The following is a 26,545-nucleotide window of genomic DNA, read 5'->3' as shown; positions in this document are numbered from 1 at the left end:
GAGCAGCGCACAAGGAGCGCCTCTCTAGGTGTGGGTCAAGAGGAGGATGAAAATGGTTGGTTCGTTGGTTGATGGTGAAAAGAGAAGGAAAAAAAATAGGAAAAAAAAGAGGATGAGGCCGAGCAGAGGGAGAGTTTGTGTGGCGGAGAGAAGATGGAGGGGGGACGCGGAAGGATGGGGGGGGAGGAGGGGATGAATGGAGGAGAAGGAAGCGCTACGAGAAGCGAGGCGAGAGGCTACCTACGCGGGAAAGAAAACAAAAAGGGGGGGGAGCAAGGTAGAGAGAGGAGGGTTGAGGTAGGGGGAGGATTTGCGCAAATGATGTTTATTTGTGATTCAAGAAGATGAAGGCTTTTTCTATCTTCTTTGCTCGCTTCGTTCATTGCTTTATTAGGAGGGATTTACAGCATCATGCTGGGGCGTTTTGATGAAGCGAGGCCGTAGTACCTTTTAAACGTTGTTCGCTGGTCGCCTACTAACTTGGGTACCTTGGGCCTAGAATAAATAAGTATAGTAGCTTAAGTAGTTGGGTAGGTACTAACATTGGCCAAGTGCTGTTGGTGAGATATAGCGGCTTATTAGTAGGTGGCGTAGCGGGTCGACGGTGGATTCTCCGCCGCTGAAGCATCGCCGCTGGAGCGGCTTGACTTGCTAACTTGAAGATGCCACAAGTAACAAGTCTCTACCAAGGTGGTTTAACACTTATTGAGTATTTACTGAGTACTTACTTAGTAGTAGTAGGTAGGTAGGTAGGTACCCATGCAGGCAGCCAAGGCAAGTACTTAGCAAGAATACTGTTGTAGGAATGTAGCATTCAAGGGAGCAGTGTTTTTCCATACAGCAACAATTTTACCACCCATTTCTTTCTAGACCTGTGGCATGAAAAAGAGACTGTTACTCTTCCGACAGGAGAATTTGTTGTAAAAAGAAAAAAATTACAAGTCAGTGGATGAATGCAACAATATTGTCCCCTTTTCAAATTGGGTCCAAGTACGGAGTAGAATACCTAAGTACTTAGTGAGGTGCCTAATAAGGAACCTGTTGCCTGTCTAAGTTTACTTACTTGGCCGAGGCATTCGCGCACTGGAATTTAATCGGTCCAGCGGTCCGTAGCCTAGCAAGTTTTTTTTTTTAGTAGCCCCTCCCGACTTACTATCGCCGTCTGTGCGGCCCTTTGTTATTTTTTTATTGTCCATTCTTTGTCTTGGGCAACAGGTCAAGTAAGTACCTACCTGCCTAGCTCCCTACCTCTAAGTGTTAAATATACACTTGACTGGGTACAAGTACATGAGCATCCAAGTATCGTCATCGAGCTAGAAGCGACCAAAGGTAACCATCCATCCCGCACTTGCAGGCACAGATCGCGTTCAACGCGCCATCATCAGCCATTAGCTTCGGCATCTAGCCAAGCATTTCGAAAGCTTAAAAAAAAGAGGAAAGTAAAAAAAATTACCCTTTTTGTAAGCTTCCCGACCATGGAGACCGTCCAAATACAGGTTGCAATGCCAAAGGCAACTTGAATAGTACTCATGTAGACTCATAACTTGGCCAGTATGCTCGCATCTGAGCCGATCCAAGCACCACAATCACTCTCTCTCTTCTGCTCCGTCCCTCCTCTCTTTCCCCCCCTCTCGCTCTCTGTCCATCTCCCGCGGTCCTTTTTGCATAACAACTCTCGTCTCATCTAGACTGACCGTGCGCCGTAATAGTACATTCAGGTTTAATTCAGCCACGGCACTGACGACTCGAGCTTTTCCCAGGTCCTCCGCCCGCAGCACAGCGCCACCGCCTACTTATGCACACCCCTCGTTGAGTACCTAGGGATCTGGTTACTTACCTAGGTACGGAGTGGTTGCGTAGGTACTAGATAGGTAAAAGATAATTTAAGTAGATATCAATCCCTCTCGACAAAGAGGTGCTTTCCGCGCCTATGCAAGTTAACCCTCATTTCCTCCGCCTCCTCCTCTGCCCCCCTCTCTCTTCCCATCTTTCTTCCTCCCTTGTTATTTGTCATGGCGACAATGTCGATTATGATGCCCGTCCGGAATTTTCGAGAAAAACAAAAGAACAGGAAAAAAAATACCCATGTCCTTTCAACCACAACGAAACGTGGGGTCGCGTGGCCGTTGAAACCGGCCCATCCAACCCGCCAGTGGAATGTGGCGCCCTTTTTTGCCTTTGGCCCGTTGGCCCATTGTTGCCCATTTATTTGTTGCCACTATTACCATCACCACCACCTCCACCACCTAGGTACATACTAGCACTTACAGGTAGGTAACTATCAACCTCGCCACCATCCATCATCATCTACCACCACCAAACTTGCGCCGCATAAACGTACGTCTTGTTCAATTCCACAGCCCCCCTCCCCCCCCTGCCTTCGGCAGCTGCTGTCGATGGTGCCTGCATTGTTCTACCCCTCTGCCCCTCTACAACAACTCGGCGGAAATTAAAAGCGAGCGTCCCCCCACGACGGTCACACACGGCGTGGCAAACCCGTCTCTTTGTCCCGTTGGCGCGCCGTCCTACACATATTCGTACTCAGTACTCCGTACAACAAGTACATACAAGCACACACACACGCACGCACGCCCACACACAAACACAAACGCATACAAGGAACCAGGGCCGCAGCTCGTACCTGCAGACAGACATCTCTTCCTCCTCGGATACCAGCAGCCCGACAGCTTCCCGTGGCGTAATGTCCTCGCACCCACCACCCACCCTTTACATCCTGCACTCAGCCAAAACAGATGCAGGTAGATTTCCCCCCCTTTTCCAAACGAAAATCAATTAGAAGATATACCTCCGAATCCTTCTTAAGGCGCTCCTCTAAACAATGACATGACGGGTCGGGCCATTGTTCGGTTTGTTTTGGTCGCCTTTTGGTTCCGTGTCTAGCCTTTATGCGCCGTCGCATCAAAGTAACGACAAGCTCCCCTCTTACAAGTAAATGCATGAAAAAAAAAAAGAAAGAAAGAAAAAAGCTGTAATCCGTAGCCGTTCATCATGTTACCGACCACCGCCATACCCCCCCAGACCTTGCACCTATGCCTTGTCAACTTGTCTGCTCAGGCGGCCGGGGAGAGGGGTGAGGGTCGTTGCGCCAGCCCAGCCATTGGCTCTCGCTACAGATACTGAAACGTCTACAAGCCTCTTTCTCCCGCTTTACGCATGAATCTGCAGGCTTCATGAATCAAGGACAGGCAAAGATGTGCAAACAAATTTCCACATCATACCACACACACACATACATTCAACTATACTCGCACTCGGTACATCCAGTGTCAGCCCAAAAGCGCGTGGTGGGGGTCAAAAAAGGTCTTCACAAGCTATCAAAGGGGTAACTGCTTCTACATAAGCCATCTATGCGTCTATCCAACGACTGCCAAAAAGAAGTCCTCAGAATATTGGTCACGCCTCCGTAGAGATCAGGTAGAAACTGGAAAAACAAAAACGAGGCAATTCTCTCGCCGTCAGCGCCAGTGCCGAAACGCCAAAAACCGGATATGATTTTCCCATGCTGCTTCTGTACATGGTCGCCTGCAGCTTCACTTGTCCGAATGCTTTCAAGATCCACTTGAAAGAAAAGAACACATCGGCCAATCCCGCAAAAGAGAAAAAAATCAAGAAAAAGCTTAGCCATGCTTGCTCGCTAGCTGTGGTGAAATGATGACATTTCGATTTCGTGCTGGCAAGAATAAAACTTATTGCCTCTACGTGGGAGCGGGAAAAAAGATCATGTCGGTCGGGAAAGAAGAATATGTGCGAGAGAAAAAAAGAGGAGTCGCTCGCCACTGAGAAATGTCAAGCGACTCATCGTTCCACGAGACCGGGGAGGTAAGTAGTGGGAAGATTTTGGGATGGTGAATGCAAGATCGCAAGAAAAAAATGAATAGAAACTTGGGGGAGGGTCACATTCAGATCTGACCCTTGATATCGACACTTCTGAAGGCCATCGTGCGGGAGTTCTCAAAGAGATTCCCCGCTTTGCCTGTCAGGAATACGATACTGTCGGAGCGATCTTCGAGCAAGTTTTGACCTTGTTGGTCAATGATGAACTGGGCTGCATCCGCGTCCGATTCGAAAGCAAGCTCCTCAGTAATAAATCGGAGCTTGACATCGGGTTTGTACCTGTCAATCTCGGTTAGCACAAAGAGTCATGCCGCGGCGGCACCGGGTAAACTTACGCTCTGCACATATTACATAATGCTGCTAGGCGCTCTCTGACCACAAACATATCCATGAGATATGCTCCCATGTTGGGTGTGTCGAGGTAGAGCTGGAAGAATTTGTGATGATTCCCCAACGCCAAAGCCGATCGCACGCTCAAGGCGTGCTTGATGGCCGGTTCCTCCTTCTCTGCTGCGGTTAGATCTGCCAACGTGTCGTTCAACCCGGTCCGGTTGGCTGTGTGAATAAAATATAAAATACGATACGCTTTAAACTCCACGGGGTTTCCTTTCAAACCCAGCTCGTACAAAGACCGCAGCTGGGTTTGGCACTGATTATACTCACCGATGTCCCCCTTCTCAAGCGCAATTCTCGCGTGGATCTCGTAGACTGAGACTGTAAAGTCGTTTCTGATACGCTGCACAGTCAAATCTTGTCGCATCGATTTAAACTGGTCGCACACATAAGAGTAGTTCCCCTCTTTCCTCCACTTCTTCTTGAGCAGATCCAGCGTCTGGCGCAGTATCGGTTCGGGACGAACGTTGGAAGGAATAGGAGGGGCGGTTAGGCGTAAATATCTCTTCTCCAACACTTCACTGGTGCCAACAATAGGCCCCGACGACAGGGTACTTTCCGTCGGCGTGATGTTTGCGGCCTTGTACTCGTTCTCGAAGCGCCGCTTGCGCTTGCTCGCGTCCTTCTGGAACTTACTGGACTTTGCGCCGTTGTCCACATCTCCTTGTTTATCATATGCATACGACGTCCGGGCCTCCAAGGAATTACGGTCCTTAACGGTGTTCCAAGGTGCTTTCGAAGCCGCTTCGCTCATCGAGTCGGTCGACTTTCGCTTTCTCGTGTTCTCGACGCTATACAGTGGATTCCCTAATAGTGCGGCGCGGTCGGCTTTTACAAGCACTTGCGGCAGTGGCATTTTATCCCAGTCAAGCGTGTGTAGTGAGCCGTTATCCTTGGCTGTTCCAATAGTAACTTTCAACTTCGCCTCTAGCTCGGCGCGGGTTACCGAGGCATCGTCATTTTGGGGAAGAAAAGATCGCTGGACATATCTTCTAACGGAGTCCGGCCATTCGGTCTTCGCCTTGGACTGAGTCCCAGGAGCCGGTGCAGCAGGTGGTGACATTGCAGGCGATGCTGCGAGCGGCTCCGCCTGGTATCCGGGGGGAGGGGTGATGTATTGTGCGAACCCTTGTCGAACCTGAACAGGGATGAATGCAGGATCTGTTACCTTGTTAGTCACAGGAGCCGCTCAAGTTACACTGACAGGTCGTGGGTTCATACTCTGTGAATAGGTGTACGTTGCAGCTGCAGACTGGGCGCTATGCGCTGTTTGCGTGGCAGGCCAGCCAGGCACCATTTTGGGTGCGATAGCTGAATTAAATGTTAGTTTCACAGGGGTCGAATACTGATGGCGATAAGTGTCGGCGCAGATTATTTGAGCAACGAGGGCAATGTCGGGAAAATATCGCACGTAGTGTGGAAAAGAAGTTTTAGTCGGGGGAAAGAAAGGATGTCGGTGTGCCATCTACTTAGACTTTACGTCCCGTGACTGCACCGGCAAAACTTCGGGTATGATAGCCAGTAACTTGTTCGTGCTTCAAGACGGCGACAGATTGGTATGACGGCATGAGCAGTTTTTATATCAGCAGTCGGGAATTAAACCTGCTTTTCGAAAGTGTTGTGTTGACGATCGTGGAATCTCGACCATTTCCCTCATTTTTCTGGGGTTTTGCAGTGAACTGAACTCCAATCTCAGCATACCAACCTCACTTGAACTCTGGTGGCGATCGTCATCCACTCGGGCCCTCACTTTCGCTTCACCAGCTACGGCGACATGATATGACGGATGTTTCTAAAACATATCGACTTGACTACAGCGCTCAGACCCTCCTATCTACCGGACGAGGTTCTGTTATTCGTGCAGGATAATGTAGGCCTGTATGAGGGGTAAGCGCCATTTCATCACACGTTCTCCATACCGGGTACTGATACTCTAAAGCAAGTATAAACTGCCAAACCAACAAAATGGGCAGGTATACTTGACTACGCATCGAATATGTTATGTCGATAAAAATGAGCCTCGCCTGAACTCTGCGGCCCTAGAACTCAAAGATGTGGATAGACATGAGTTCTACGCGGGGTTTCTCAAGTCGTCAGCTAAAATCACACTGATACCAAAGCCACTGCGCAGAAGTGCGCTTCAGAATCATCGTTCTTCAACTACTGTACCAAGTTCGAGACATTCAACGCCAATTCCCGATCGTGAAGGCCACTATCGGCCACCGAGTGAGCCGCAGACTGTCACAGCAGCTACATGGGTTTGCAAGATATGCAGCTTTTCCAATCCAGTGCCCGCCAACTTTGACGCTACGACAGCAAACGCGCATACACCTCTACCGCCATGTCTTGCTTGTGGCATCAAGCCGACCTTGCAGCACGTATTAAAAGCTGCTATTTCAAATGCGTCCAAACGATCGGCAGCGCCGTCACAAGGACTGCCATCAGCGCCTGATCGAGCAGCAGACACAGTCTACCCCACGCCTGAGAGTTCTGGTCAGAGCAGTACTCGCAGATCAAACGACCCCCTTCAGTGCCCGAGATGTACCTTTTTCAATCACCCTTCGTTGATGTCGTGTGAGATGTGCGGCGCCTCGCTTGTGTCCAAGTCAAGCCCCAGTCTCCCCTCAAACCCTGCGCTGGGCAGAGACGGAACCGAGTCTCCAGGGCCCATGCTGGATAAGAATAACACAAATGAGCCTATCAATCTAGAGGCTAGCGATGGAGTAAAGATATCTTTCCGCGGTGGCGGAGAGAAGATCTTCTACGAACGATTGAAGGGATCCTTGACACAACGGAAGTGGTTGCTGCACAATGCCCCTCCTCCGCCAAAGGGCCGTCCCCGGGACGGCAGTCTCTCTGGTGCGGGAGCTGACGCAGACTATAGCGAACGCAGAGCCAAGACGGCCGGTATTGCCGGTCTTGAGCAACTCGGCCTGAGCAGACACAAGAATAACGAGTTACTCATTGGCAGCGCCTTTGAAGACCTTGAGGCGCTGATGGCGTCGGCAAAGGAGGTAATTGCTCTAGCAGAAAGGTTTTCTTTGCAAAAGGGCACCGGCAACGGCAGCTTTTCCGCGGAAGAAAACGCCATCCTTGCCGAGTCAGCAAGCCAACTTGGCCTTGTGACAACAAAGGACATGGTAGGAGGCGGCGGAGGTTCCGAATCTCTGTATCTGTCCGAATTGGCGCGTAATCTGGCCGAGTTCCTTACTGATGACACCCGGAGTGTGTTGAAAAAGGCAGGCGGCATTTTGACTCTAGTCGATCTATGGGCCATGTTCAACAGAGCGCGTGGCGGTGTCGAGCTCGTGAGTCCGCTCGACTTTGAGAAAGCCGCCCGGCTATGGGAAAGCCTCAAGCTTCCCGTACGTCTCCGCACATTTCGGAGCGGCATCATGGTCGTTCAGGGAAGGGACCGCACCGACGAGACAACCATCAAGACGCTGCTCTCGTGGCTTCAGGACTTGCACGAATTTCCGCCGGATCGGGACGTGCTCTGGGACTGGCGGGCTTTTGGTCGCGGCGTGACGGCCCAAGAAGCAGCGGAGCGATTCGGATGGAGCCTCGGTGTTGCGGAGGAAGAGCTACTCATGGCTGAGGAGCACGGTGCGCTGTGCAGAGAGGAGGGCTTGGAAGGGCTCAAATTTTGGAAGAACTACATTGGTTCAGAACCAATTGATGAGAAAGAAGTGGAAGATCCCATCATTACGAGACTCCGTAGCGCTGCATTAATATAGACAAACGAAAAGACATGCACATCAGGAAGCTACCGTTGAATCATTTATTGCCTTTCAAGTCTTGATCATTGTACGCTTACTTATCACTCATCGTAGCAATATCAATATGCTCTCCGTGAGCCCGTCAACGCCAGCTACACATTATTGCACCCTCTCGTAACCGTGAAATTTACATCAACCCTTAGTCAAAGCATTGAAAGGGTGAGCACAAAAAAAATTAGAAACCAAACGCCGGTACAAACAAAGACCATGATGTTATACCACAACATGTGTTGACATGTGTTCAACAGCCTCCTTGATAGTTCTCAGCATACGCTGATTGATGCAGAATGGACAACGAAGTGGTCTCTCCTGGGACATCATTGTGTCGTTGGAATGAATCGGGGTCAGCGTTAACTCCGGAGGTATCTCGTGTGACGGCGTCTCATATCTGTGGTCTGGAGGCGGTCTATCCGGAACCAGCGGCGGCGGCGGTAGGCCTGCACGTTCAGCTCTTTCGCGTTCTTCTCGAACAGCGGCGGCCTGTTCCTCGGCAGCCTGCTCCTCTTCCTGGAGCTGGCGCAACGCGTTTTGCAACACAACTTCGGGGTCGTCGTCGGCATAGATGTGTTGCTCGGGCGGTGGCGGCGGCGGCGCGCCCAGCTCAGCCTCGGTTGGCGACATGGGAATCTCTGGCGGGGGTTGCTCGATGGTGATGCGGCGGATGATCTCGTCGCGAACGAGCGCGCAGGTATTGAGGGACGCCTCGACACCAACCACGCGCAGAACCTGTTCGCGGATCGCGGCGGGGCTTGTGTCAGGCGCAATCGCCATGAAGCGCGGTACGCAGTCAGACAGGTAGTCGATGTCGTCGGCAGGGTTCAGCGTGCCGTCCGTGTATCGTCGCTGCCGGCGGATGAGGAGACCGTAGCGCTTCTTGAATCTATGAATCCAACCAGGCGAGAACTCGGGGGCCGGTTCTTCACGATAGCGGGGTAGCTGGCTGAATATTGATTTCGCTTTTTCGCCAAGCTCGTCGTTTGTCGGTTGGCGTCCAGAAGCTTGTACCTGCTGGTACCACAACAGTACCAGCTTCTCCACGTCGGGCCAGTTGCCAAATCGCAGCCGTGAGCCGGACAGTTGCGGGTGTTCTCCGTCTAGCCTGGAGTATTTGGGCGACAAGGAATGCGACACGGTAGACTGGCTGATCATCTGCCCATACTCGGTAAAAAACCAGTCGATGCACGCCCTGTGAGAGGGCCGCATGGCCTGGCTGCTAGCCCATCTTCGCAGTGCGCGACGCTGATCGAGCGTCAGTGAATGACGCTCTTTGGAACTGGCGGCTGGTGCTAACGAGATGTCGTGGGCCGGGTCGGGCAGCAGTGCTGGGTCGGTGGTGTCTTCGGACATGGTCCAGCTGCAGCTATGCCAAGGTGGGTTTGGGAAGCTGCAGTTGCTGCAATCGTTGTATCCGATGAGTGGCATTGAGCAGGAATTTTCGACTAAGGCGGTGATGCTTCTGTCAAGGCTGTTGTTTTGGGTGGATGCACGTGATCTTGGTCGAACCGTTTTGCCGCTTGTTCTTGCTAAGTGCAAGATTTCTTGGGGCCCATTTGCTGGAGAATTGCACTCCGGGCGTTTGCGCTAACAGGGGCGGACAAATATGGCCTAACTGAAGATGCGCATTTATCAAGGGAGTTCAGTGAGCGAGCGAGCTGATACGTTCGTACCAGACTTCAAGTAAATAAAAGCAAAAGAGATTTCGAAGCATTATAGTGCCAGTTGGCCAAAACGCCCTGGAATAAGAGCTCACGTATTGCACGGGTTTGGTACAGTCACGCTCGCTGCCTGCTCTATGACGAAAGTAGTTGGCCTATAAAGAATCTCTGTTTTGAAAGACAAACAAGGGAAGAGTTCTTAGAGACATGAAGATACCGTTACCAGCACTGGGCAACGTTTCAATTGAGGTACTACGGTGTATCTCTGTTGAAAATAGCTGCTCGTGATAGCAAATAGTTTGATGACGCTTTCTCATGGTTCCGATGCACAACTTGAACGCATATCCAGGGTTAAGAGGTCATATCATAACAACCAAACATTTGACAAAAAATTATGAGGTGAAATAGATATTCTATGGGATCCCTAAAAGGCTAACAAAATAAAGTACTTTCATACACGATAAACAGATAATGAGGATGACAGCATATAACCTAAATGCTACCTCACGTGGGAACCATCTCAATCATGGCCTGTCCAGTAGCCTTGTCCACTGAGACGCTTGCTACCTTAAGACCTGCGGCGGCGGCCAGCTCCTCGAACATGGCACGCGTTCTGCGTTTTCCACCGTAGTTTATGATAAAAACATCCATGGCGGCTAGATCTAACGATGGTTCATCTGGAAGAATCTGTTCCGAGACCAGAACGACCGAGTCGGCAACACAAGCATCGCGGATGTGCTGTAGAATCTCTATGGCCTCTTTGTCGGACCAGTCATTGAGGACTCTGCGAATGTGGTAGACCAGCGCACCTAAAAAGAATGAATTACTTCCTAAATAAGATAAATGGAGAAATAATGAGAGGAGCATACCTTTAACGAGTTGTGGTTCGAAGAAACTTGAAATCACCTTTGCGGTTTGCCTCACGACCACATCATTCTCGGCAATGGCCTCGTTAATCATGAAAGCCTGATCCTGCAAAACGCATCGCCCATAAGGAATTGTGGGGTTCTCCTCCAGTATAGCTTTGAGAGCCTGACCTTTGCCGCCGCCGACGTCCACTAACAACGTGCGCTTAGGGTCAGCCTCAATACAGGCGTGGTTGGGGATCCAGCTGAAGTCGTAGTAGCCCAATATGGGCATACTATCCAAAGTATTGGCCATGGCACGATTGAATATAGACGCCTTGTTGCCAGGGAGCAGGGGCATGACTTCGTAAATTGATTTGTCTGGGTAGCCGTGGTAGAGCCCGAGAGGTGTCTGCTTGCCAGATTGTGGTTCTTTGAAGCCGTTCGCTTCAAAATAATCTGGCCAGCGAGTAGCAGGCCCCATGAAGAAATCGACATGCAACGACAAAAAGTCGATTGCCCTAGGTATGGAAAAGAATTCTGACTTGGCAGTGTGGGCAACGCGGCCAGTTGCCGGACTGACCAAGACTTTGGCGAGGATGAGAAACTTGATGAAGCGATTAAGTAGTGCCAGGTCGATGCTGGTCTTCTCCGCCAGCTCTTGGACAGAAATATCGCCTGTAATTGGGATAGCACTAAAAACGTCACGCTCTGCCAAAGTGCGGACAACGCCAATCTCAATCATAGTGTACAAATATTCATGAACAGGGGTAGTGGTTAGCTCGTCGTGTTTGGAGTCTGCGGCCGTCGAGATCGCAGTTTCCATGTTTTTGGGCTCATCACTCTGATTAGAGACTGGAGCCGGTTGGGCTTGGGCGAGAGCGAGAGTAGCCATTCTATGCGATATACCTTGAAGAGCTGCTTTTTCGATGTGATATTGATGAATTAATTAATGTTCCAGGCAAAGGCGATGAGGAGGTTTATATATTCAATCAGTGTAGCTTCGCTGAGTACGTAAAGACAATTTATAGATTTCGAAGGTTGCCCAGCTGAGCTCAGTTTACCTGAATTACTTATGCTAGCTGACAAAAAGCCTGGCCAACTTGTTTCCGGCTCAGCGTTAACGAGCCCACTGGGAGCGTGAAGTAATCGCGTTTGTGCTGACATGGTTGGCACTGGGGCACACAATTTGGACTAGGGATCTAGAGCCGTTGATACCAGCAGCTATTCGGACAAATGCTGAAAATAAAATGAACTGACGAAATACAAGCGGGCGCATTCTACCTCGGAATATTCGGGCTATCATACCATACCTGACGTTATTAATTAGCCTCTACACTGTGTTGGAGGCATCTCTGTAGCTAGTGTAATAGCGGATCTGGCCGTTATATATATTGGCCAAAAACTAAGGTAAGAGAAGACGAGTATGGCATTTTTGCAGGCTTGCTTACCCTGAAAGTGCATTTCAGGCTGCGTGACGACTGGGAGGCTCGCCCCGTCTTATAAGCCTCGTTGAATCTTAGACCCTTTTGCCTAGCCCTATGTCGGTTAAGATTTGTGTCATGCTGGTTGTCAAGCAGGGGACCAGGTCAGACCACCTTAAAGGTGTCCCTAGTGGTCCTGGCACAGACAAAGAGTTCTCCAATCAACACACGTTATCCAATGTCTAGTAACTGCCCTGCGTGACACTGGTCTATCAGCCTAAACCGTCGTTAAATCTCGTTATGTGACGCTGCGCCGCCCCGCCTGCGACAGGGTGTAAGCAAGCCAAAAAGGTTCGCTTCGATGGGATTTAGAGCGGATAACGGGCCTCCTGCCTGTCCGCTGTCCACAATCTGCTTGCCATTTAATTTTCGTCTTCCATAAGCGTTGATAATAATAAACGTTCGTCGTCGCAGCCTATAGTCTACCGTGGGTCGCAAGTGATTCCAAGCAGTGTGCCACCAAATCGCCATACATTAGCGCTCGGAATTACCTGATGGCACTGTAAATGTCTCTGAGCCTCGGCTTGTCAGCATCGAAATGGCATATATAAAAGCAGTCCTGTAGGATAGAAAATACTTTTCAATCAAGAATTTTAATAGATCAAAAATCTTCCCATATCCCAAGTCTAACACATCTAAGACCAGTCTACGCCTAATCGAACAAGAGAAATCACATCGCATAATGACAGGCTTAGACAAGCTGTACGATGTCATCATCGTGGGGGCCGGTCCGGTGGGCATGATGCTCGCGGCCGAGCTCAGTTTCGCTGGCGCTTCGGTCCTCGTGATCGAGCGCGATGCCAGCCTCACGTCGGACTGGAAGGCCATCCCCATTGGCCAGCGCGCGCTTATGGTTCCGTCCCTCGAATCCCTATACCGCCGCGGCCTCCTCTCCCAGCTCAGCCACTACGACGTCTCATCCCTCGAGCGCCAATGGTTCGGCGTAAAGCGCGAGGGCTACTCCTACGGCGGCCACTACGCCGGCCTGAAGCTCAACATGTCCCAGTTCGACCTGAACCGGTGGAAGTACCGCCTGCGCGGGCCCGTCACGCGGCCGGCGAAGAGCTGCATCCAGGAGGTGACCGATATCTACACCAAGCGCGCCCGCAGCCACGGCGCCACCATCCTCGTCAACCACACCGTCACATCCATCCTCCGCCAGGACGACAGCAGCGTCACTGTCGTGGCCGGCGAGCAGGGCAGCACGTTCCGCGGCCGCTGGCTCGTCGGCTGCGACGGCGGCCGGAGCACGATCCGGAAGCTCGCGGGCATCAACTTGACCGGCACCGACCCCATGTTCACGGGCTATATGGCGCGCCTCGACTTCACGTCTAAGAAGGAGATGGAACTCGGCTTCCACCCGGCGCCCGGCGGCATGGTTATGACCTTTTCCGACGACTGTATCGCGCTCCTTGACTGGGACGGCGCTGCCTTTGACCGCAACTCGGAGGTGACGGTCGAGCACTTCCGGAGCATCGCCGATAAGGTCCTAGGCCCCGGCGAGATCACGGTCCACGCCCTACACTATATCTCTACCTTTACTGACCGGTCTAAGGGCGCAAGCACCTTCCGCAAGGGCCGGGTGCTCCTTGCCGGCGACGCCGCGCATATCCACTCGCCCCTAGGCGCCCAGGGCCTGAATCTCGGCCTCGGCGATGCTATGAACCTTGGGTGGAAGCTCGCCGCCACCGTCCGTCAGGAGCTTATGGCCTCGTACGCAGGCACATCGGCGCCCCTAGACACGACGCTTATCGATAGCTATGAGAGCGAGCGCCACCCGCTGGCCGACTGGGTGCTCGATTGGACGCGCTCGCAGGTCTTGTCACTGCAGCCAGACCTCTTCGGCCGCGCCGTCCTTAACCTCACCCAGGACATGCTCAATACCGACGACGGCATGAACCTCGTCATTGGCCGGGTGTGGGGGCTGGCCCAGCGCTATGTCCTCGGCAAGGGCGGCGTCTTTGACCACGAGCTGGTCGGCTCTAGCGTGCCCGACTTTGAGTTTCTCGACGGCACTAGGATGGGCGACAAGCTGCAGAACGGCCGTGGCTGGCTGGTGGACTTTGAGGACAGCGCTGAGCTCAAGGACGCCGTCATCGGGACCGAGTTTGCCTGGAGGGTCAACTACCTGTCCGTGGCCGCCCAAGACACAAGAGGGCTGCGAGCGGTGCTGGTACGCCCGGATGGCATCGTCGCGTGGTTGGCGGAGGGAGATTCTTTCGACGTGGAGGCGCTGAAACTTTCGCTGTATAAGTGGTTCAGCTATTGAGAAGGCCACAACCTTTTAAGCATTGGCGGCGTAAGTCTGCATTTGATTATTATTTTAGAGTGTATAGATTTAAATATTAGCGATTGTTTTATTTTATATAATTCTTAACACTATATCTTACTATATGATAATCAAATCAAATTACTATAGTTAATAAGTGAGTCGCCTAGATAGGTGTGAGGAACGCCTATGCCGTCAGGCCACGGGGCAAAAGATCAGGGCATTGAGAGCAATTCTAGCAATCAACGTAGGCGTAATAGCTGTATATATAGCACAGAGCAGTGCCTCCACAACGGTGTTACATTAAGGTACGTTTTCTGCCTTCTTCTTTATATAGGCGCCTAGTATTATGCTCGCGAGGTATAAGTGACAACTGTAGGTACCTGCGGATAAACCGCGGAGGTACCCGTCTAGGGTGGTCAGCGCGTCCATAAACCGGTGCGCCAACCCCCCGAAAATGGACCTCAGGACAGCGACACACAGACGTTGCCAGTATATACAGCCTTACTCAGTAGTATCGTTCAAAGGCAGTCAATGTCTCAAGGCAGGGTTTCGGGGCGGTGGGCGCTGCCATGTGAATTTATCAGTGCTCCCCTCCTCGCTGATCGTAGTACTACCAGACCTCTGCCAAGTCTCAATGTGTGATCACATCTACAGAGCAACCTGGTCTCTTAGGCAATGGGGTCGTTGTGAAAGTGCTTGCTTGAGTGAATTGGCATGGGTAGAAATAAGGTTCTGCCCCAAAACCTTGCTGCTTCCCGCAAAGCCGCCCACAGCTGTCATAGTTGCCAACGGGTAATGACGAATCATTGAGCGATATCTCTCCATGTAGTTGAGATGGACAATACCCAGTGCCCTCCGAAATACCAGATTGAAGGGGTGCTGCCGCATCCCTCGAGTTGGCCGCCTTGCAGTCCCTGGCCCTGTGATACGCGTGTGGGCTTCTTGCCTGGACTTCAACCTGTTGTAAATCACATATTTGCAAACACGAAATGCACAATCAAGATTTCAAAGGATCGACAAAGAAAATCTGCGCATAAATTGAAGCGCCGAAATGCTGCCTCGCTCGATGATTAGATCGAGCGTAGCTGGGAGGCCCAGCTTTATATATACATCGCGTCGTACAATGTCCCGCCCAGTCCCTCAGTATAGCATTTAGTTCTTCTTGTCGGCCTGCTCGATGAACTTCCTGTATCGATTGTTAGCCAGAAATGTTGGTTTGTCGAACTCATGGGTAGGGAAATATCGCACTTGATGAAGTCGGCCTCGTCGGAGCTGGCAGCGTTGATCGGGGGAGCGGCGGTGCTGGGAGCAGGGGCCTTGGGGCCCGAGGCGACGTAGTAGATACCGCCGGCAAAAGTGGCGAGCCAGCCCATGGCAAGCTAGGACGCTGTGTTAGCATGCGTGTCGCTGTGCTATCGCGAGAGCAAGATGGTTGAGTGGCGTTGCTTCCAAGGGGGGAGCTGATCATACGTAGTGGCTACCGATTTGACGGCCGGCAATAGTGTAGGAGGCGCCCATTTTGGATATGCTTTCGGGGTACGAATTGATGAGATTAGAGTACGTCGCGGATCAATTGAATGATGCTGAAGGCTGAGGTTGCTGGTGGAGAGGTTAGAAATTCGGGAGTCAGTACGCCTGCAAACACAGGCCCGTAACGCGGCTATACCTCGGCGGGCCGACCATCGAGCTTCCGAGTACCGCTAAGCGTCGATGATGCGCCGCGTTGTCCCAAAGCTTAATGATTGCATCATCTCCGGAAATCTATCAGATATTCTGTGTCTGAAACATTCGCTGATTACTGACCTGCTCTCTGTTTGAAGATAAATCCGACAATGCCTTGGTGGGGGAAATCGGACACGCCCAAGGACGGACAACCGTCAGGCGCAAACTCCAGTGCCAACTCCGGCGCCGCCGAGGTCGACAAACTCCCCCGCAGAGAGAAACTGCCCGCCAACCTGCAAAAGATTGTCGACCAAGCCAATGCTGACAATAGCAGCTTCTTCGACGATGTCAAGGAGGGGAAGTAAGTTTCAGTGTCCCAGCTACCTCAATCAATCAGAGATCCAGTAGCTAACGCTGTGCCTAGCGGGCCGGATTCTACCGATACCAACCTTCGATATGCTGCCTACGCAACTCGTCTACGAACAATTATGCTCTCTGCGCATCGATATGTAGCATACACATCCGACATTGGCGAATCATTCCGGCCTGTAGCGCATCCCAAGCTGGTGCGCGCCGCCTATGGCATCTCATGGCTGTATCTTCTTGGTGATGTCAGTCACGAAGGCTACCGAGCATATATCCACAACCAGAGGATCTTGAATCCTCAGATGGAGCTCACTCCTCATCAGCAAAAGATTACCGGTCTTCCGGCGACGGAAACCACGCAGCTTACACCAGGTGTCATTCCACCGCTAGAGGACTACAGGACGGTCATGGTGCAACGAGGCATTTTCCAAGCGGTTGCCAGTATGGGACTGCCCGCCTTTACCATCCACAGTGTTGTCCGTTACTCTGGGCGAGCCCTGAAAAATGCCAAGAACGCGACTGTGCGCACCTGGGCGCCTATTGGACTGGGTCTGGCAGTCGTTCCTTTCCTGCCCGCCATGTTCGATGAGCCTGTAGAGCATGCTGTCGAGTATGTGTTCCACAAAGGGTTCGAAGCTGTCGGGGGTAAACAAGCTGTGGGCAACGCGCCTGTAACAGGAAGAGAAGCCGAGCTTGGAAAGGTCAAGAAGGAATAACCTCCAAGATACTACCCGGGAGGGATCAACATTTTTTCTATTTCCTTTAAAGTATAGCGCCCTACTCTTTTATTAGTATATTACATTGTAGAATCTCTCAAGACATCTCGGACGATAAATTTGGACTCTGGGGATCTCGACTCTTCAGCATCATTTCGTGATTTCCATCCGCCTACTCTCGCTGGAGTGCCTTCGCCGCAAGCTGGGAGACTACGATCGCAATTTCGCGCGGGAGCTAACTGCACAAAGGGACCAAGCTCACGGACGTACAGCGATGCCTTAGTAAAAGAATATTTATTAAATAGTCAAGTACGTACAAGCACTGTGCTGCTCATTTTCTAATGTAGCTTGCGTTGCGTTGCTTGGCGCGGCGTTGTTCCACTCCGCACAGCGCATCGCCACACTACTGGCAGGCGTTTCTAGACGATTCGCCGCACGTTGGTCAGCATCACATCGCAACCACTTCTGCCTATACGCGCGGCAGACGACCACTCCAACTTGCTGGCGTGGCGAACCAAGGCAGAAATACTATAGATAAGTCATATTTGACCAGAATTCCGGCACGATGACGTCTCCCGGCCCCGATGCGCCTGAAGAGAGTTACGTTATGAGAGACAGAACGGATGCCACATTAGTCGGCAAGCACTGCCAATATGAATATTGCAATCAACTTGACTTCCTCCCCTTCTACTGCCAATCATGCAGCAAGACATTTTGTCTCGATCACCGGACAGAGACGTCGCACAAGTGCGCAAATGCAGGTGCTTGGGCCGAACGCCGGCGGCAAGCCCAACTCAACAGGCCGTCGATAGGCGGCGGCGGCGGCGGCAAAACGTGGCGAGACAAGACGTACGAAAAACCGTGCGCATCGCCCGAATGCAAAAGCATGATCGGGACATCTTTGACCCCCGGCGTACACTGCCAGACTTGCAAGCGCGATTACTGCCTGAAGCACCGCCTCGGAGAGGACCACGACTGCAAAAACTTGACGCCGCTCGGGTCGCGGCTCGTGCAAGTTGACGATGTAGCCAAAAAGACGAAATCTGCTTTCGAGAAACTGAGAGCTTGGGGAAGTGCCAAGAAGGAGCAGGCCGGCAGGGCTCTGCCGAAACCCAAACCCAGTTCCGCCGCAGCGAGGCTGGTCGCCGTCAATACCCTGAAGAAGTCTGCCAAAGGAGACGACAAGATCCCCGCGGAAAAGCGTGTATATCTGTACGTTGAGGCGGAAGCAGAGACTGCAAAAGCGAAATTCCCGAAAGGCGCTTTTTACTTTTCCAAGGATTGGGTGGTCGGCAGAGTCTTGGACGCCGCGGCGAAGCAGCTGCAGGTCCAGAACATCAACAACCAGAGTTCTGATGAGCGAGACAAGTTAAGGGTGTTCCATGTGGAAGGAGGGAGGGTGTTGGAGTTCAACGAAAAGGTTGGGGCCTCGTTGCAAAGCGGAAATACAGTCGTACTTTTGAGGGGTGTTGGGCCGGCCCCAGATCTTATTGAGGCCTAGATTATTGCATAGCGGGATATTTTAGGAGCACATGTGTATTGAAAAAAAAGACTGAAAACTTCGTTATTGGATAGCTCATGTGATGAGTCGAATGGCTAGTTGCCCGCAGCTTTTCCCACTTCCATCTCCAAGCTGCCGCGCAGTTCCTCATACATCGGACCAAGCTTCTGCAAAAGAGCGAATGCCGCTTCATCGCGCTTCTGTGTCAACGGATACTGCAAAGCCCCAATAGTTCGCGCAATTTTATCCATGACCGCGGCCGATGCGGTATAGCCTACACGCGACAGGCAGGCCGCGGCGTCAATGCTTCGTCGTGCTCCAACTTGCACGGCGAAATAGACTAGGTGGGCACGCATCCCAGGCGGTAGACCAACTTCAATTCTGTCACACAACCACTTTATTGCGGCTTCATTCGCAGCCGAGCCTGGCGGCATGTCGTCCACTCCGGCAGCTTGAAGGCTGATGTGCTTGAGAGCGTTGGGAATGGAGCGTCGAATGACCTCTTCCTCGGTCAGTACCTCCACCTGTCTGAAGTCGGTCCTCATTGTGTATGATTTTCCATAACCTAGCGAATCCGTCTTCCAGGCAGCCATGAACTCTTGCAACGGCAGAGTCGCGTATGGGTAACCGTGAGGGTCGTGAATCGTAACAGTATCGCCGTCTATGCCAAGGACTACCACGTAGTGGTCCGCACCAATGGCGCCGCGGGCGTTTGGCTGATGCTTCAAAAGGCCCATTTCAACAGGACCGACAAACACGGGGCCCTTCAGCACGGCTGTATTGAGAGAGCCGAGAGCGTCCTGCTCGTCCTTGCCAATGATTTCGGTACAGCACCAGCCCATGGCCTCCAGGGCGTCATCGAAGCTCTTGAGCGGATCCCAGCCATATGGATCAAAGAAAATGAGAGGATTCTTGGGAACATTGATAATTTCCATGCCAAAGGCGGACGAGGTTGCAAATTCTATGACAGCAGTAGAAGGGGCCTTGGCACCGAGCACCGTAGCAAAAGAGTTGGCATAGCAGTACGGGCCGCTGCCGACGTAGGGTGTAGATGCCATGGCTGGAACAAATATCGCTGCCTGTTCTTTTCTGAGAAGGGTCAAGATACTTTTGAAGGGGAGCTAAAGTACGATATTTATAGGCATGTCAGTACGTAATGGCGTCCCCGATTCACGGTCGTGGAAGAATTCCGTGAACCCGAAAAGGGCGTCGCTAGTGGCCTTGCTTAGCAGGATCGGGCAGGCTCACGATCATTTTTCGGCCGCCGTGACTACAAGTAAGCACGCAGGTACCGCCATTGAGACGACAATGGCCTAGCTTCAACGACCTAGCACTATTAATAAGAAAGCTGCCCGCCTGTACTTTTCGTTTAATCTGTCGCAGGCCGATGTATCCGCGGGGTTTGGAACCTGTCCATTGGAGCTGTCGCATCACACGCAAAATGGAGAAGCGTCTATATTGCAAGTTGTCCGAGGACCGTGAATGCATGGAAGATTTATGAGAAGCAGTTTGAAATATGTTGAAACAAACCTTCTGTCTGGTGCACACCCTGGGCGACTATCCGCCTGCTTCGAATTCCCACTACTCTGTGTATGCAAGACAGTTGTCACATTAAAAAACGACATCTTTTGATAAAAAAGATCAAACTCAAAAATTCCCAGTACCGCAAGTACTGCACGGCTTCAATACGAACACGAGCTGGAGCATCTCCCGCAGGAGGAGCACAATCAGGTTTCTGCGGGATGGAGACATAATGGACAACTGAAAGGATAGAGGGATACTGCTGAATAGTCAAAGAGTGGTTTTGCCTTGAATCTTGCGACTACCTGGCATATAGCTTTACAAAGTGGTGGCAGTTTGTTCTGTCCCGTCGCGAAATCTGCCGGACGATTGGTACAACGCTCAGAACAGAGCTGGCACACTCGTATCACAGTACACAGACTATCTATTTCAAAAATAGAGGTATAAAAATTCAGAACTGTAAAGTCTAGCCTCGTCGCTGATACACTCGCTACATACATACTTGGGGTGAAGAAGAAGACAAATGAAACAGAGATGAGTGATTCAATATGTAGTGTACTTGTGAACATATCAATATCAATATCTCTTTATTGAGTACTTCAGAAAAACATTTTCTACGCTGTAATATCTTCGTAGGCGGCCATTCTAGTCGAGCAGAGATTAGATTGGGCAACAAAGGCCAAGTTCGCTGTGATTTAGGGACATCAGAAGTAGGCAAACATGTAAAAGTACAGGAACAATGACCATAGTCATCTTTACAATGAAGATGTTTCGAACTATTCATTACCAAAAACCTTACATTTCACGTATTTTCCTGTCTTTTAGCAAATCAATTGTCACAGCGTAACCGGCCTAATTATCATGTCGAACGATGCTTTTTTAGCGGCAATCTTTCCAAGACGAATGGATAGGTCCATTGTATATCCCAGGTGGTATTCCGGATTAAAGTTTTCGTAAAATGCAACGGAGGATCATAGTCAATAGGAAAAGGAGTGTCTGGTCAATTGCTTCCCAAATATCATATCTATCTACATCTGCCTTCTATCTTGAACACGACAGAGTTCAACCAAAGGAATGTCCCTTCTAAAGTTCATGTTCCGTTTCCTAAGCCAGGTATGGTCTGGCTTGAGCCACTTTGCCTCTATCAACTTAGTTGTGGCAGCTGATAGCGAACCCCTTGGCCCAGTCCAGCGGCTTCGAGGAGAACTTCTGGAAGTCCTGGGAAGGATTGTGGATCTCGGCGACCTTCTTGGTGCCGTCCTTGAGAACCTCGCAGGACACATGCTGGAAGTTGCTCGTGAACTGAAGGCTGGTGACGAGAAGAGTGCCGTCCTTGAAGAGGTTGGTATTGGCATAAGCCTGACCCAGCTGAACGGGAGAGCCGTTGAGGGGGATCCAGGCGTTTCCGTTCGCTCCGCTCCAGTCGTTGCTGAACTGGACCCGAACGCTGTTGGTAGTCTGAGCAGCAGGGGCCGCAGAAACGGAAGCGGCGAGGAGGGGAAGAGCGATGGCGATAGAGGAGAGCATATTGAAAGATGATTGAAGTGTTTGAGTAGTAGAGTGAGTAAGGCTGGTATTCGTGTTGTTCGTAGTATTGAGCTTGTTCTTCTTGTTGTAGATGGTGTTCTAATGATATTCTTACGATGGACTGCCTCACTCTTTATATAGTTGATTCGGCGACTTGATGCCGTTTTTTTCTTCTAAAAATATTGAATCTAGAAGCCTCAGCTGAAAAGTCTGCCTCGTGGAATACTGCAATGAGTGAGTATGTTGAAATGCAACCTAGTTCGGATGTTCCCGAAACTATGTAAGCTAATTGGAATCATTTGAGGCTCACGAGAGGCCTTCGGCTGAAGCTGGCTGCGGCTATGCTGGCAGCGTAACTTATAACTACGCTGCTCGTATCTAGCGACGCCACTTCCTCGCTCTTGTGCGGGCAATTCTCTCTAGTTAGACTTATTATCATGATGATCATCGTTATGATATGATCATCATCATGATTTTTATTTTTATGTTTATTTTTATTGTAGTTTGCATTGGATTCTCACGATAATTATTGCTCGTCTCAATCCTCTTTCTTGAGCCCTTTTGCTTCACCTCGCTCCGCTGCCATACATGACAATACATCACGGGTTTACGCCACCCACCAGCCATCAGGCAGGCTGAGCGTCCGCGCACCTGGTCCCCTAAGCATAGCAGGTGATGCTGCCAAAACCTGAATATCACGTTGGTGGGGATCTTTCTGGTAATTGTTTCCAGGAAAGCATCGTTTTCGTCGCCTCACCCATTTCGTGTTCCATCACAAAGAGTGCATGCTGGTGATGTAAGCCCAACTCATGAAGGGGGTGTGGTTATCACGGCTATTGGCTGTCGGAAAGTGGCCGCTGGATCTTTTTATATCTTGGTTATATGCGGAAATATCATGATCAGGCTGGGGATAGCCTTATCCATATTTGAGGTGCTGGTTAGCCTCCGGAGGCTATGTTGGAAAATATGTGCTCTCCATGTGGCCGCAGCCTGCAACTAGTCCTTACATGTCCTAATGAGGCAAGTTCAAGCCCAACAGGAGAACCGTCATTTACAACCGTGTAGAACTAGTCAGATGACAATATGGCGCCGAGGATGCTTTTCTTTTGCGACTTGGAATACGGAGAGCTGTGCCCTCTGGGCTGATCCCGAGGCTGGAACTTGGCGAGTCACACGAGTTCAATGTTGGACCGTGCCGTGATGCAATTTGCCTCAGTAGCATCACGGCGAGGACTGTGTGTCGTAATCACGGTGCTAGGCACCGATGGCAAACTGTACACTAGGTCACGCCAAAGGAGCACCTTTCGAATAAGCTTCAAGCACCACGCTGGTGCATAGCCTCGATTGCTTAACGAGACTGCGTGGCTGTAAGCCTTGCATTGGCTGTTGGCACCTGGTGGGCGCAAAACCTGAAGGTCATGCCGCTTAGCTGAACAGCTGAGTATGCAGACTTTGAAGGGCTGAGAATACAGCCTTTGGACGGCTGAGAATGTAGACTTATTCAGCATTGGCGAAGGCCCCTAACAATAAGCCAACTAGATAAGGCTTAGGCACATCAGCCCTGCCCTCCCTTTTTTTTTGGGTTTGCTCCCACCTCCCCTGGCTCGTATAAACGGATACATGATAAATGGGTGAGACTACTGTGAACACGTAGAAAGGTGCCTCGATACGCACTCCGTCGAGAGGACTTTGAAGATGCTGTAAATTTAAGAGCGGCACGCATGTGAACATTCGATGATCCCTGTGACCATTTTCCCTGACCTGATGCATAGGAGCGGTGTTTCATGCGTTCCACCTTTGTTCGGACCATCATTGAATGGAAAGTAGCCAATCGGTGCCGACTGTCGTAGCCGGCTCAACCAGCACCGGCTCCGGCTTCAACTAGCTAGGGATTTCGCAGCGGCGTCGGAAATAGAGTGTTTTGCCTTCACAAGCGAAATGGTGGGACACAAGTACAGGCCGAAGATAGATGCTACATGATGATTCCTTTTCCAAACTTACATACTATGCCGCGTATATCGTAGAGCTGAGCACCGCTCCGCAAAATGATCACTGATGCATTTCAACATGCCATGCAACAACAACGAGTTAGTGATGGGGGTGGTAAGTAGCCATACAGTTACGGCCCCGGTGCACTTTGCTGTTGGAATCGGGCTTATATAGAAGAATGACTTAGTTTGGCGCTCAATTCTCGCTAAAAAGTTATTTTGTTAGGTTTGGCAGGCTAATGACCAATTCCACTCCACGTTTCCGCTTGATGTGCTGAGAATTTATATCTAGCCCGACCTTTACCACACAACTTCCCGGCCCTTGGCCGCGCGGACATGCCCGTGTGGTCAAGTTCTACGTTGACGGTAGCTGCAAGCAGCTGGGGGGCGCCGCGCTATCTGCACCATGACGAAAACAATGTCTTGGTGCACGCCAAGGCCGCCATGGTCAAGACATGGCTGCAACTCGGCAAATACGGGCGCATCGACACGACGGGATGTTGGATTGTGTAAAGTAGGTGTGCTGAAAGCTGAGAGCCCGGTGCTAGCTACCTCAGCATGTTGGAGGCGGCGGCCCACCTGGTCCTTTGTGAGCGACATGCGACGGTATTTTGTGAGCATGGCGCCTCAGCTCGCCATACGGAGCTGGCGGAACGGGCTGACTGACTGGGCTGGCGGACTGGGCTACCACGGCGGCGACGGGGGGCTGTGCCAAGGTGGCTACAGTCTTCATGACGTATCCTCATGAAGTAGCTTCAGCCTTGGGAAAGAGAGGAGTTGTCGACGATGGAGAGGCCTAGAGTGCCGCTTAACGGACCCTGCATATACCAAAAGCTCCAGTGTTGTAGAACTATATGCGTGAAATCCGTTCCTTGCGCCACCAGCACGCTTGAATTTGTTTTGACAGATGCCGGTGAAGATTTTTGAAAGAGAGCGCTGCCTTCATCAACAGCCGAAACACTCGACGCCCCATTGGTGGCTTAAGAGTTGGCTTCTTGCTTTAAGCAGGGTGCTCGGGTTTGGTCACCTTTCAACAGTAGTTACATACTTTTTCGTTTCTCACAGTAAGTAGTAGACACGCGCCGAAGGGACAAATAACGGATTCGCTGTATGAGAAAGAGAAAAGAAGAAACAAGAAGAATGACAAGCCAAAGAAGAAAGACGCAAGAAAAGCACCGAGCCAAAAGGCCATTTCATTTCACAAATTTGCAGATCCACACAATTTTCTCGATGTGAATCAAGCATTGTAAGTATCTTAACTTCCATGTTCATAATTAGCGTGATCCTAAGTACTCTTTGGTCATCACCCACTACACAGTTACTACCATGCATCACTAGCTTGCTCGCCAAAGTAAGGTACACATGCTGTCTTTCAGGCTACACGACCGGGATTGACCCTTCAAGGTACCTATTGTTGCGGTCCCAATGTACGATGATGGTGATGCCGCCTAACATGACAACCCATGGCGCCCGGGGCGCCCAGGGCGCTTCTCCAGCGGCCTGTTTTGCCTACGTCGTGAACGAATTATAAACTTCGTTGTTCCCTGATGCGTGCAACCAGATAGAAGTCAAAATACAAATTGGCTTACTTGTAAAAACTACTGCAACCATGACAGACCAGGCTCAGAAATACCTCCATCACTCGTTCATCTGCACGATCATGGCTAGCCTATTCGGTATTGCGAAGCACGACCTTGCAATTGAGCAAAATCCTGTCGCCACCAACAATCATGTATACATGATTACCCTTTCCCAACCTGTCGAGTTTTCGAAGACCTCCGCGGACGCCAAGCCTTTCACTGTCGCTGTACCTGCTGGTACCTCCCATATGGTGATCCGGATTGCACGAGCTGATAATAATGTTGAGGACTCCATCCGGATTCGCAACGAGGTTGCGTTCCTAACGTTGGCGCGACGGGCTCTTGGGCAGCTCGACCCTCTCCTAATTCCTCGCGTTTTCGCCTGGGATGACACTACTGAATTGGGCTATATTCTTCAGGAGTTCAAACGCGGCGAGCCACTTTCCCACGATGATTTCCAGGCGCTCAATGAGCAAGACGTTTCTTTTGTGTGCAGCCAACTTGCCACTGTTATCAAGGCCTTTCAAAATTATCAACTTCCTGTTGACGGTTATGGCGGTCTCACCTTTGACGACGCCGGCAACATGTCCACGACCAAAGTCATCTTCCGAACGGGCGGACCGTTTGTGACCTATACTGACTACTTGAAAGCAACGCTCAAATGGCAGTTGGCTCAGAGCGAAAACGTAACAGTACTCAATGGCTGGAGGGGTGTACCCGGCCTCCGAAGTAGAATTGACGCGTTCATTTCCAACGGACTTGATAAAGTTTTGTCTAAAATACCGGAAAGCAAACCAACGCTGGTTCATGGAGATTTGAGTGCGTTACGTCCTACTCATTTTCTGCTCGTTCCTTAGGCAGGTGCCAACTTGGCCATTGATGGGCTGACTGAATTAGCTTTACCCAATCTCCTCTTTGACCGACATACAAAGCGGCTGATGGCCGTTGTCGACTTTGACTTTGGTCATGTTGGCAGCATAGTCACAGAATTTTTGTACTCTTTCCCAGAGTTTCAAGGTATCCTCACCGGTGTGGCTGAGCCCGAAGACAACCTGCGAGATCTCGTGCTCAACGGCTTCGTCGACCCGGTAGATGCCAAATTTTCCATCGGGAAGGCATGGGATCAAGCCCTGGCGACGCAAGGGGTCCTCCGACCTTGCACCATTGAGGGTTCCGACGACGTCTCGAATGTGTGGTGGTTCGCGCAGGACCTGATGCAGTTTCATTGGTTGCTGCCACGATTCTATGCGAACCAGTCTGATGAGCAGATCCGAACATGGAGGGAGAAGTCACGAAAGAATATCGAAGCTTACCTGGAAAATTGGGGATATTAGACCCATGACTAGTATGCTAGGAGCGTGGGAGATGTACACACTGTTGCATATGTCCTATTTGGTCTCA

At 51.0% G+C, this 26,545-nt stretch overlaps 11 protein-coding genes across 11 annotated transcripts; 5 read left to right on the top strand and 6 right to left on the bottom strand.

Annotated features, from left to right (window-relative positions):
• Window positions 1-3,920: 3,920 nt before the first annotated feature.
• On the bottom strand, window positions 3,921-5,545 carry V2A60_001832 (SAC3/GANP/Nin1/mts3/eIF-3 p25 family-domain-containing protein; the record flags this gene model as incomplete). Its single annotated transcript, XM_083253187.1, has 4 exons — window positions 3,921-4,134; window positions 4,191-4,362; window positions 4,519-5,409; window positions 5,470-5,545. The coding sequence occupies 4 exons, from the start codon at window positions 5,543-5,545 to the stop codon at window positions 3,921-3,923; spliced, it is 1,353 nt and encodes a 450-aa protein (XP_083109313.1).
• A 1,282-nt stretch (window positions 5,546-6,827) lies between these two features.
• Window positions 6,828-7,985, top strand: V2A60_001831 (ESCRT-II subunit protein VPS36; the record flags this gene model as incomplete). The annotated part of the gene is made up of 1 exon (XM_083253186.1): window positions 6,828-7,985. One exon carries the CDS (start codon window positions 6,828-6,830, stop codon window positions 7,983-7,985), a length of 1,158 nt encoding a protein of 385 aa, XP_083109312.1.
• Window positions 7,986-8,240: 255 nt separating this feature from the next.
• Window positions 8,241-9,374, bottom strand: V2A60_001830 (uncharacterized protein; the record flags this gene model as incomplete). The annotated part of the gene is made up of 1 exon (XM_083253185.1): window positions 8,241-9,374. The coding sequence occupies one exon, from the start codon at window positions 9,372-9,374 to the stop codon at window positions 8,241-8,243; it is 1,134 nt and encodes a 377-aa protein (XP_083109311.1).
• Window positions 9,375-10,186: 812 nt separating this feature from the next.
• Window positions 10,187-11,422, bottom strand: V2A60_001829 (uncharacterized protein; the record flags this gene model as incomplete). Its single annotated transcript, XM_083253184.1, has 2 exons — window positions 10,187-10,491; window positions 10,552-11,422. The coding sequence occupies 2 exons, from the start codon at window positions 11,420-11,422 to the stop codon at window positions 10,187-10,189; spliced, it is 1,176 nt and encodes a 391-aa protein (XP_083109310.1).
• Window positions 11,423-12,693: 1,271 nt separating this feature from the next.
• On the top strand, window positions 12,694-14,280 carry V2A60_001828 (uncharacterized protein; the record flags this gene model as incomplete). Its single annotated transcript, XM_083253183.1, has 1 exon — window positions 12,694-14,280. One exon carries the CDS (start codon window positions 12,694-12,696, stop codon window positions 14,278-14,280), a length of 1,587 nt encoding a protein of 528 aa, XP_083109309.1.
• A 1,155-nt stretch (window positions 14,281-15,435) lies between these two features.
• V2A60_001827 (ATP19 family protein) lies at window positions 15,436-15,801 on the bottom strand (the record flags this gene model as incomplete). Its single annotated transcript, XM_083253182.1, has 3 exons — window positions 15,436-15,469; window positions 15,532-15,662; window positions 15,754-15,801. The coding sequence occupies 3 exons, from the start codon at window positions 15,799-15,801 to the stop codon at window positions 15,436-15,438; spliced, it is 213 nt and encodes a 70-aa protein (XP_083109308.1).
• A 314-nt stretch (window positions 15,802-16,115) lies between these two features.
• V2A60_001826 (mitochondrial 18 KDa protein-domain-containing protein) lies at window positions 16,116-17,027 on the top strand (the record flags this gene model as incomplete). Its single annotated transcript, XM_083253181.1, has 2 exons — window positions 16,116-16,306; window positions 16,370-17,027. 2 exons carry the CDS (start codon window positions 16,116-16,118, stop codon window positions 17,025-17,027), a joined length of 849 nt encoding a protein of 282 aa, XP_083109307.1.
• A 565-nt stretch (window positions 17,028-17,592) lies between these two features.
• On the top strand, window positions 17,593-18,528 carry V2A60_001825 (Rad4 transglutaminase-like domain-containing protein; the record flags this gene model as incomplete). The annotated part of the gene is made up of 1 exon (XM_083253180.1): window positions 17,593-18,528. One exon carries the CDS (start codon window positions 17,593-17,595, stop codon window positions 18,526-18,528), a length of 936 nt encoding a protein of 311 aa, XP_083109306.1.
• A 95-nt stretch (window positions 18,529-18,623) lies between these two features.
• V2A60_001824 (uncharacterized protein) lies at window positions 18,624-19,586 on the bottom strand (the record flags this gene model as incomplete). Its single annotated transcript, XM_083253179.1, has 1 exon — window positions 18,624-19,586. One exon carries the CDS (start codon window positions 19,584-19,586, stop codon window positions 18,624-18,626), a length of 963 nt encoding a protein of 320 aa, XP_083109305.1.
• Window positions 19,587-21,198: 1,612 nt separating this feature from the next.
• Window positions 21,199-21,576, bottom strand: V2A60_001823 (uncharacterized protein; the record flags this gene model as incomplete). Its single annotated transcript, XM_083253178.1, has 1 exon — window positions 21,199-21,576. One exon carries the CDS (start codon window positions 21,574-21,576, stop codon window positions 21,199-21,201), a length of 378 nt encoding a protein of 125 aa, XP_083109304.1.
• Window positions 21,577-25,173: 3,597 nt separating this feature from the next.
• On the top strand, window positions 25,174-26,478 carry V2A60_001822 (phosphotransferase family protein; the record flags this gene model as incomplete). Its single annotated transcript, XM_083253177.1, has 2 exons — window positions 25,174-25,963; window positions 26,042-26,478. The coding sequence occupies 2 exons, from the start codon at window positions 25,174-25,176 to the stop codon at window positions 26,476-26,478; spliced, it is 1,227 nt and encodes a 408-aa protein (XP_083109303.1).
• Between the last annotated feature and the right edge of the window lie 67 nt (window positions 26,479-26,545).

This window comes from Cordyceps javanica, chromosome 1 (assembly GCF_051103115.1).
Source record: "Cordyceps javanica chromosome 1, complete sequence".
NCBI lineage: Eukaryota > Fungi > Ascomycota > Sordariomycetes > Hypocreales > Cordycipitaceae > Cordyceps > Cordyceps javanica.
Note: the sequence above shows the minus strand (reverse complement) of the source record. Positions and strands in the feature narration are given on the sequence as shown.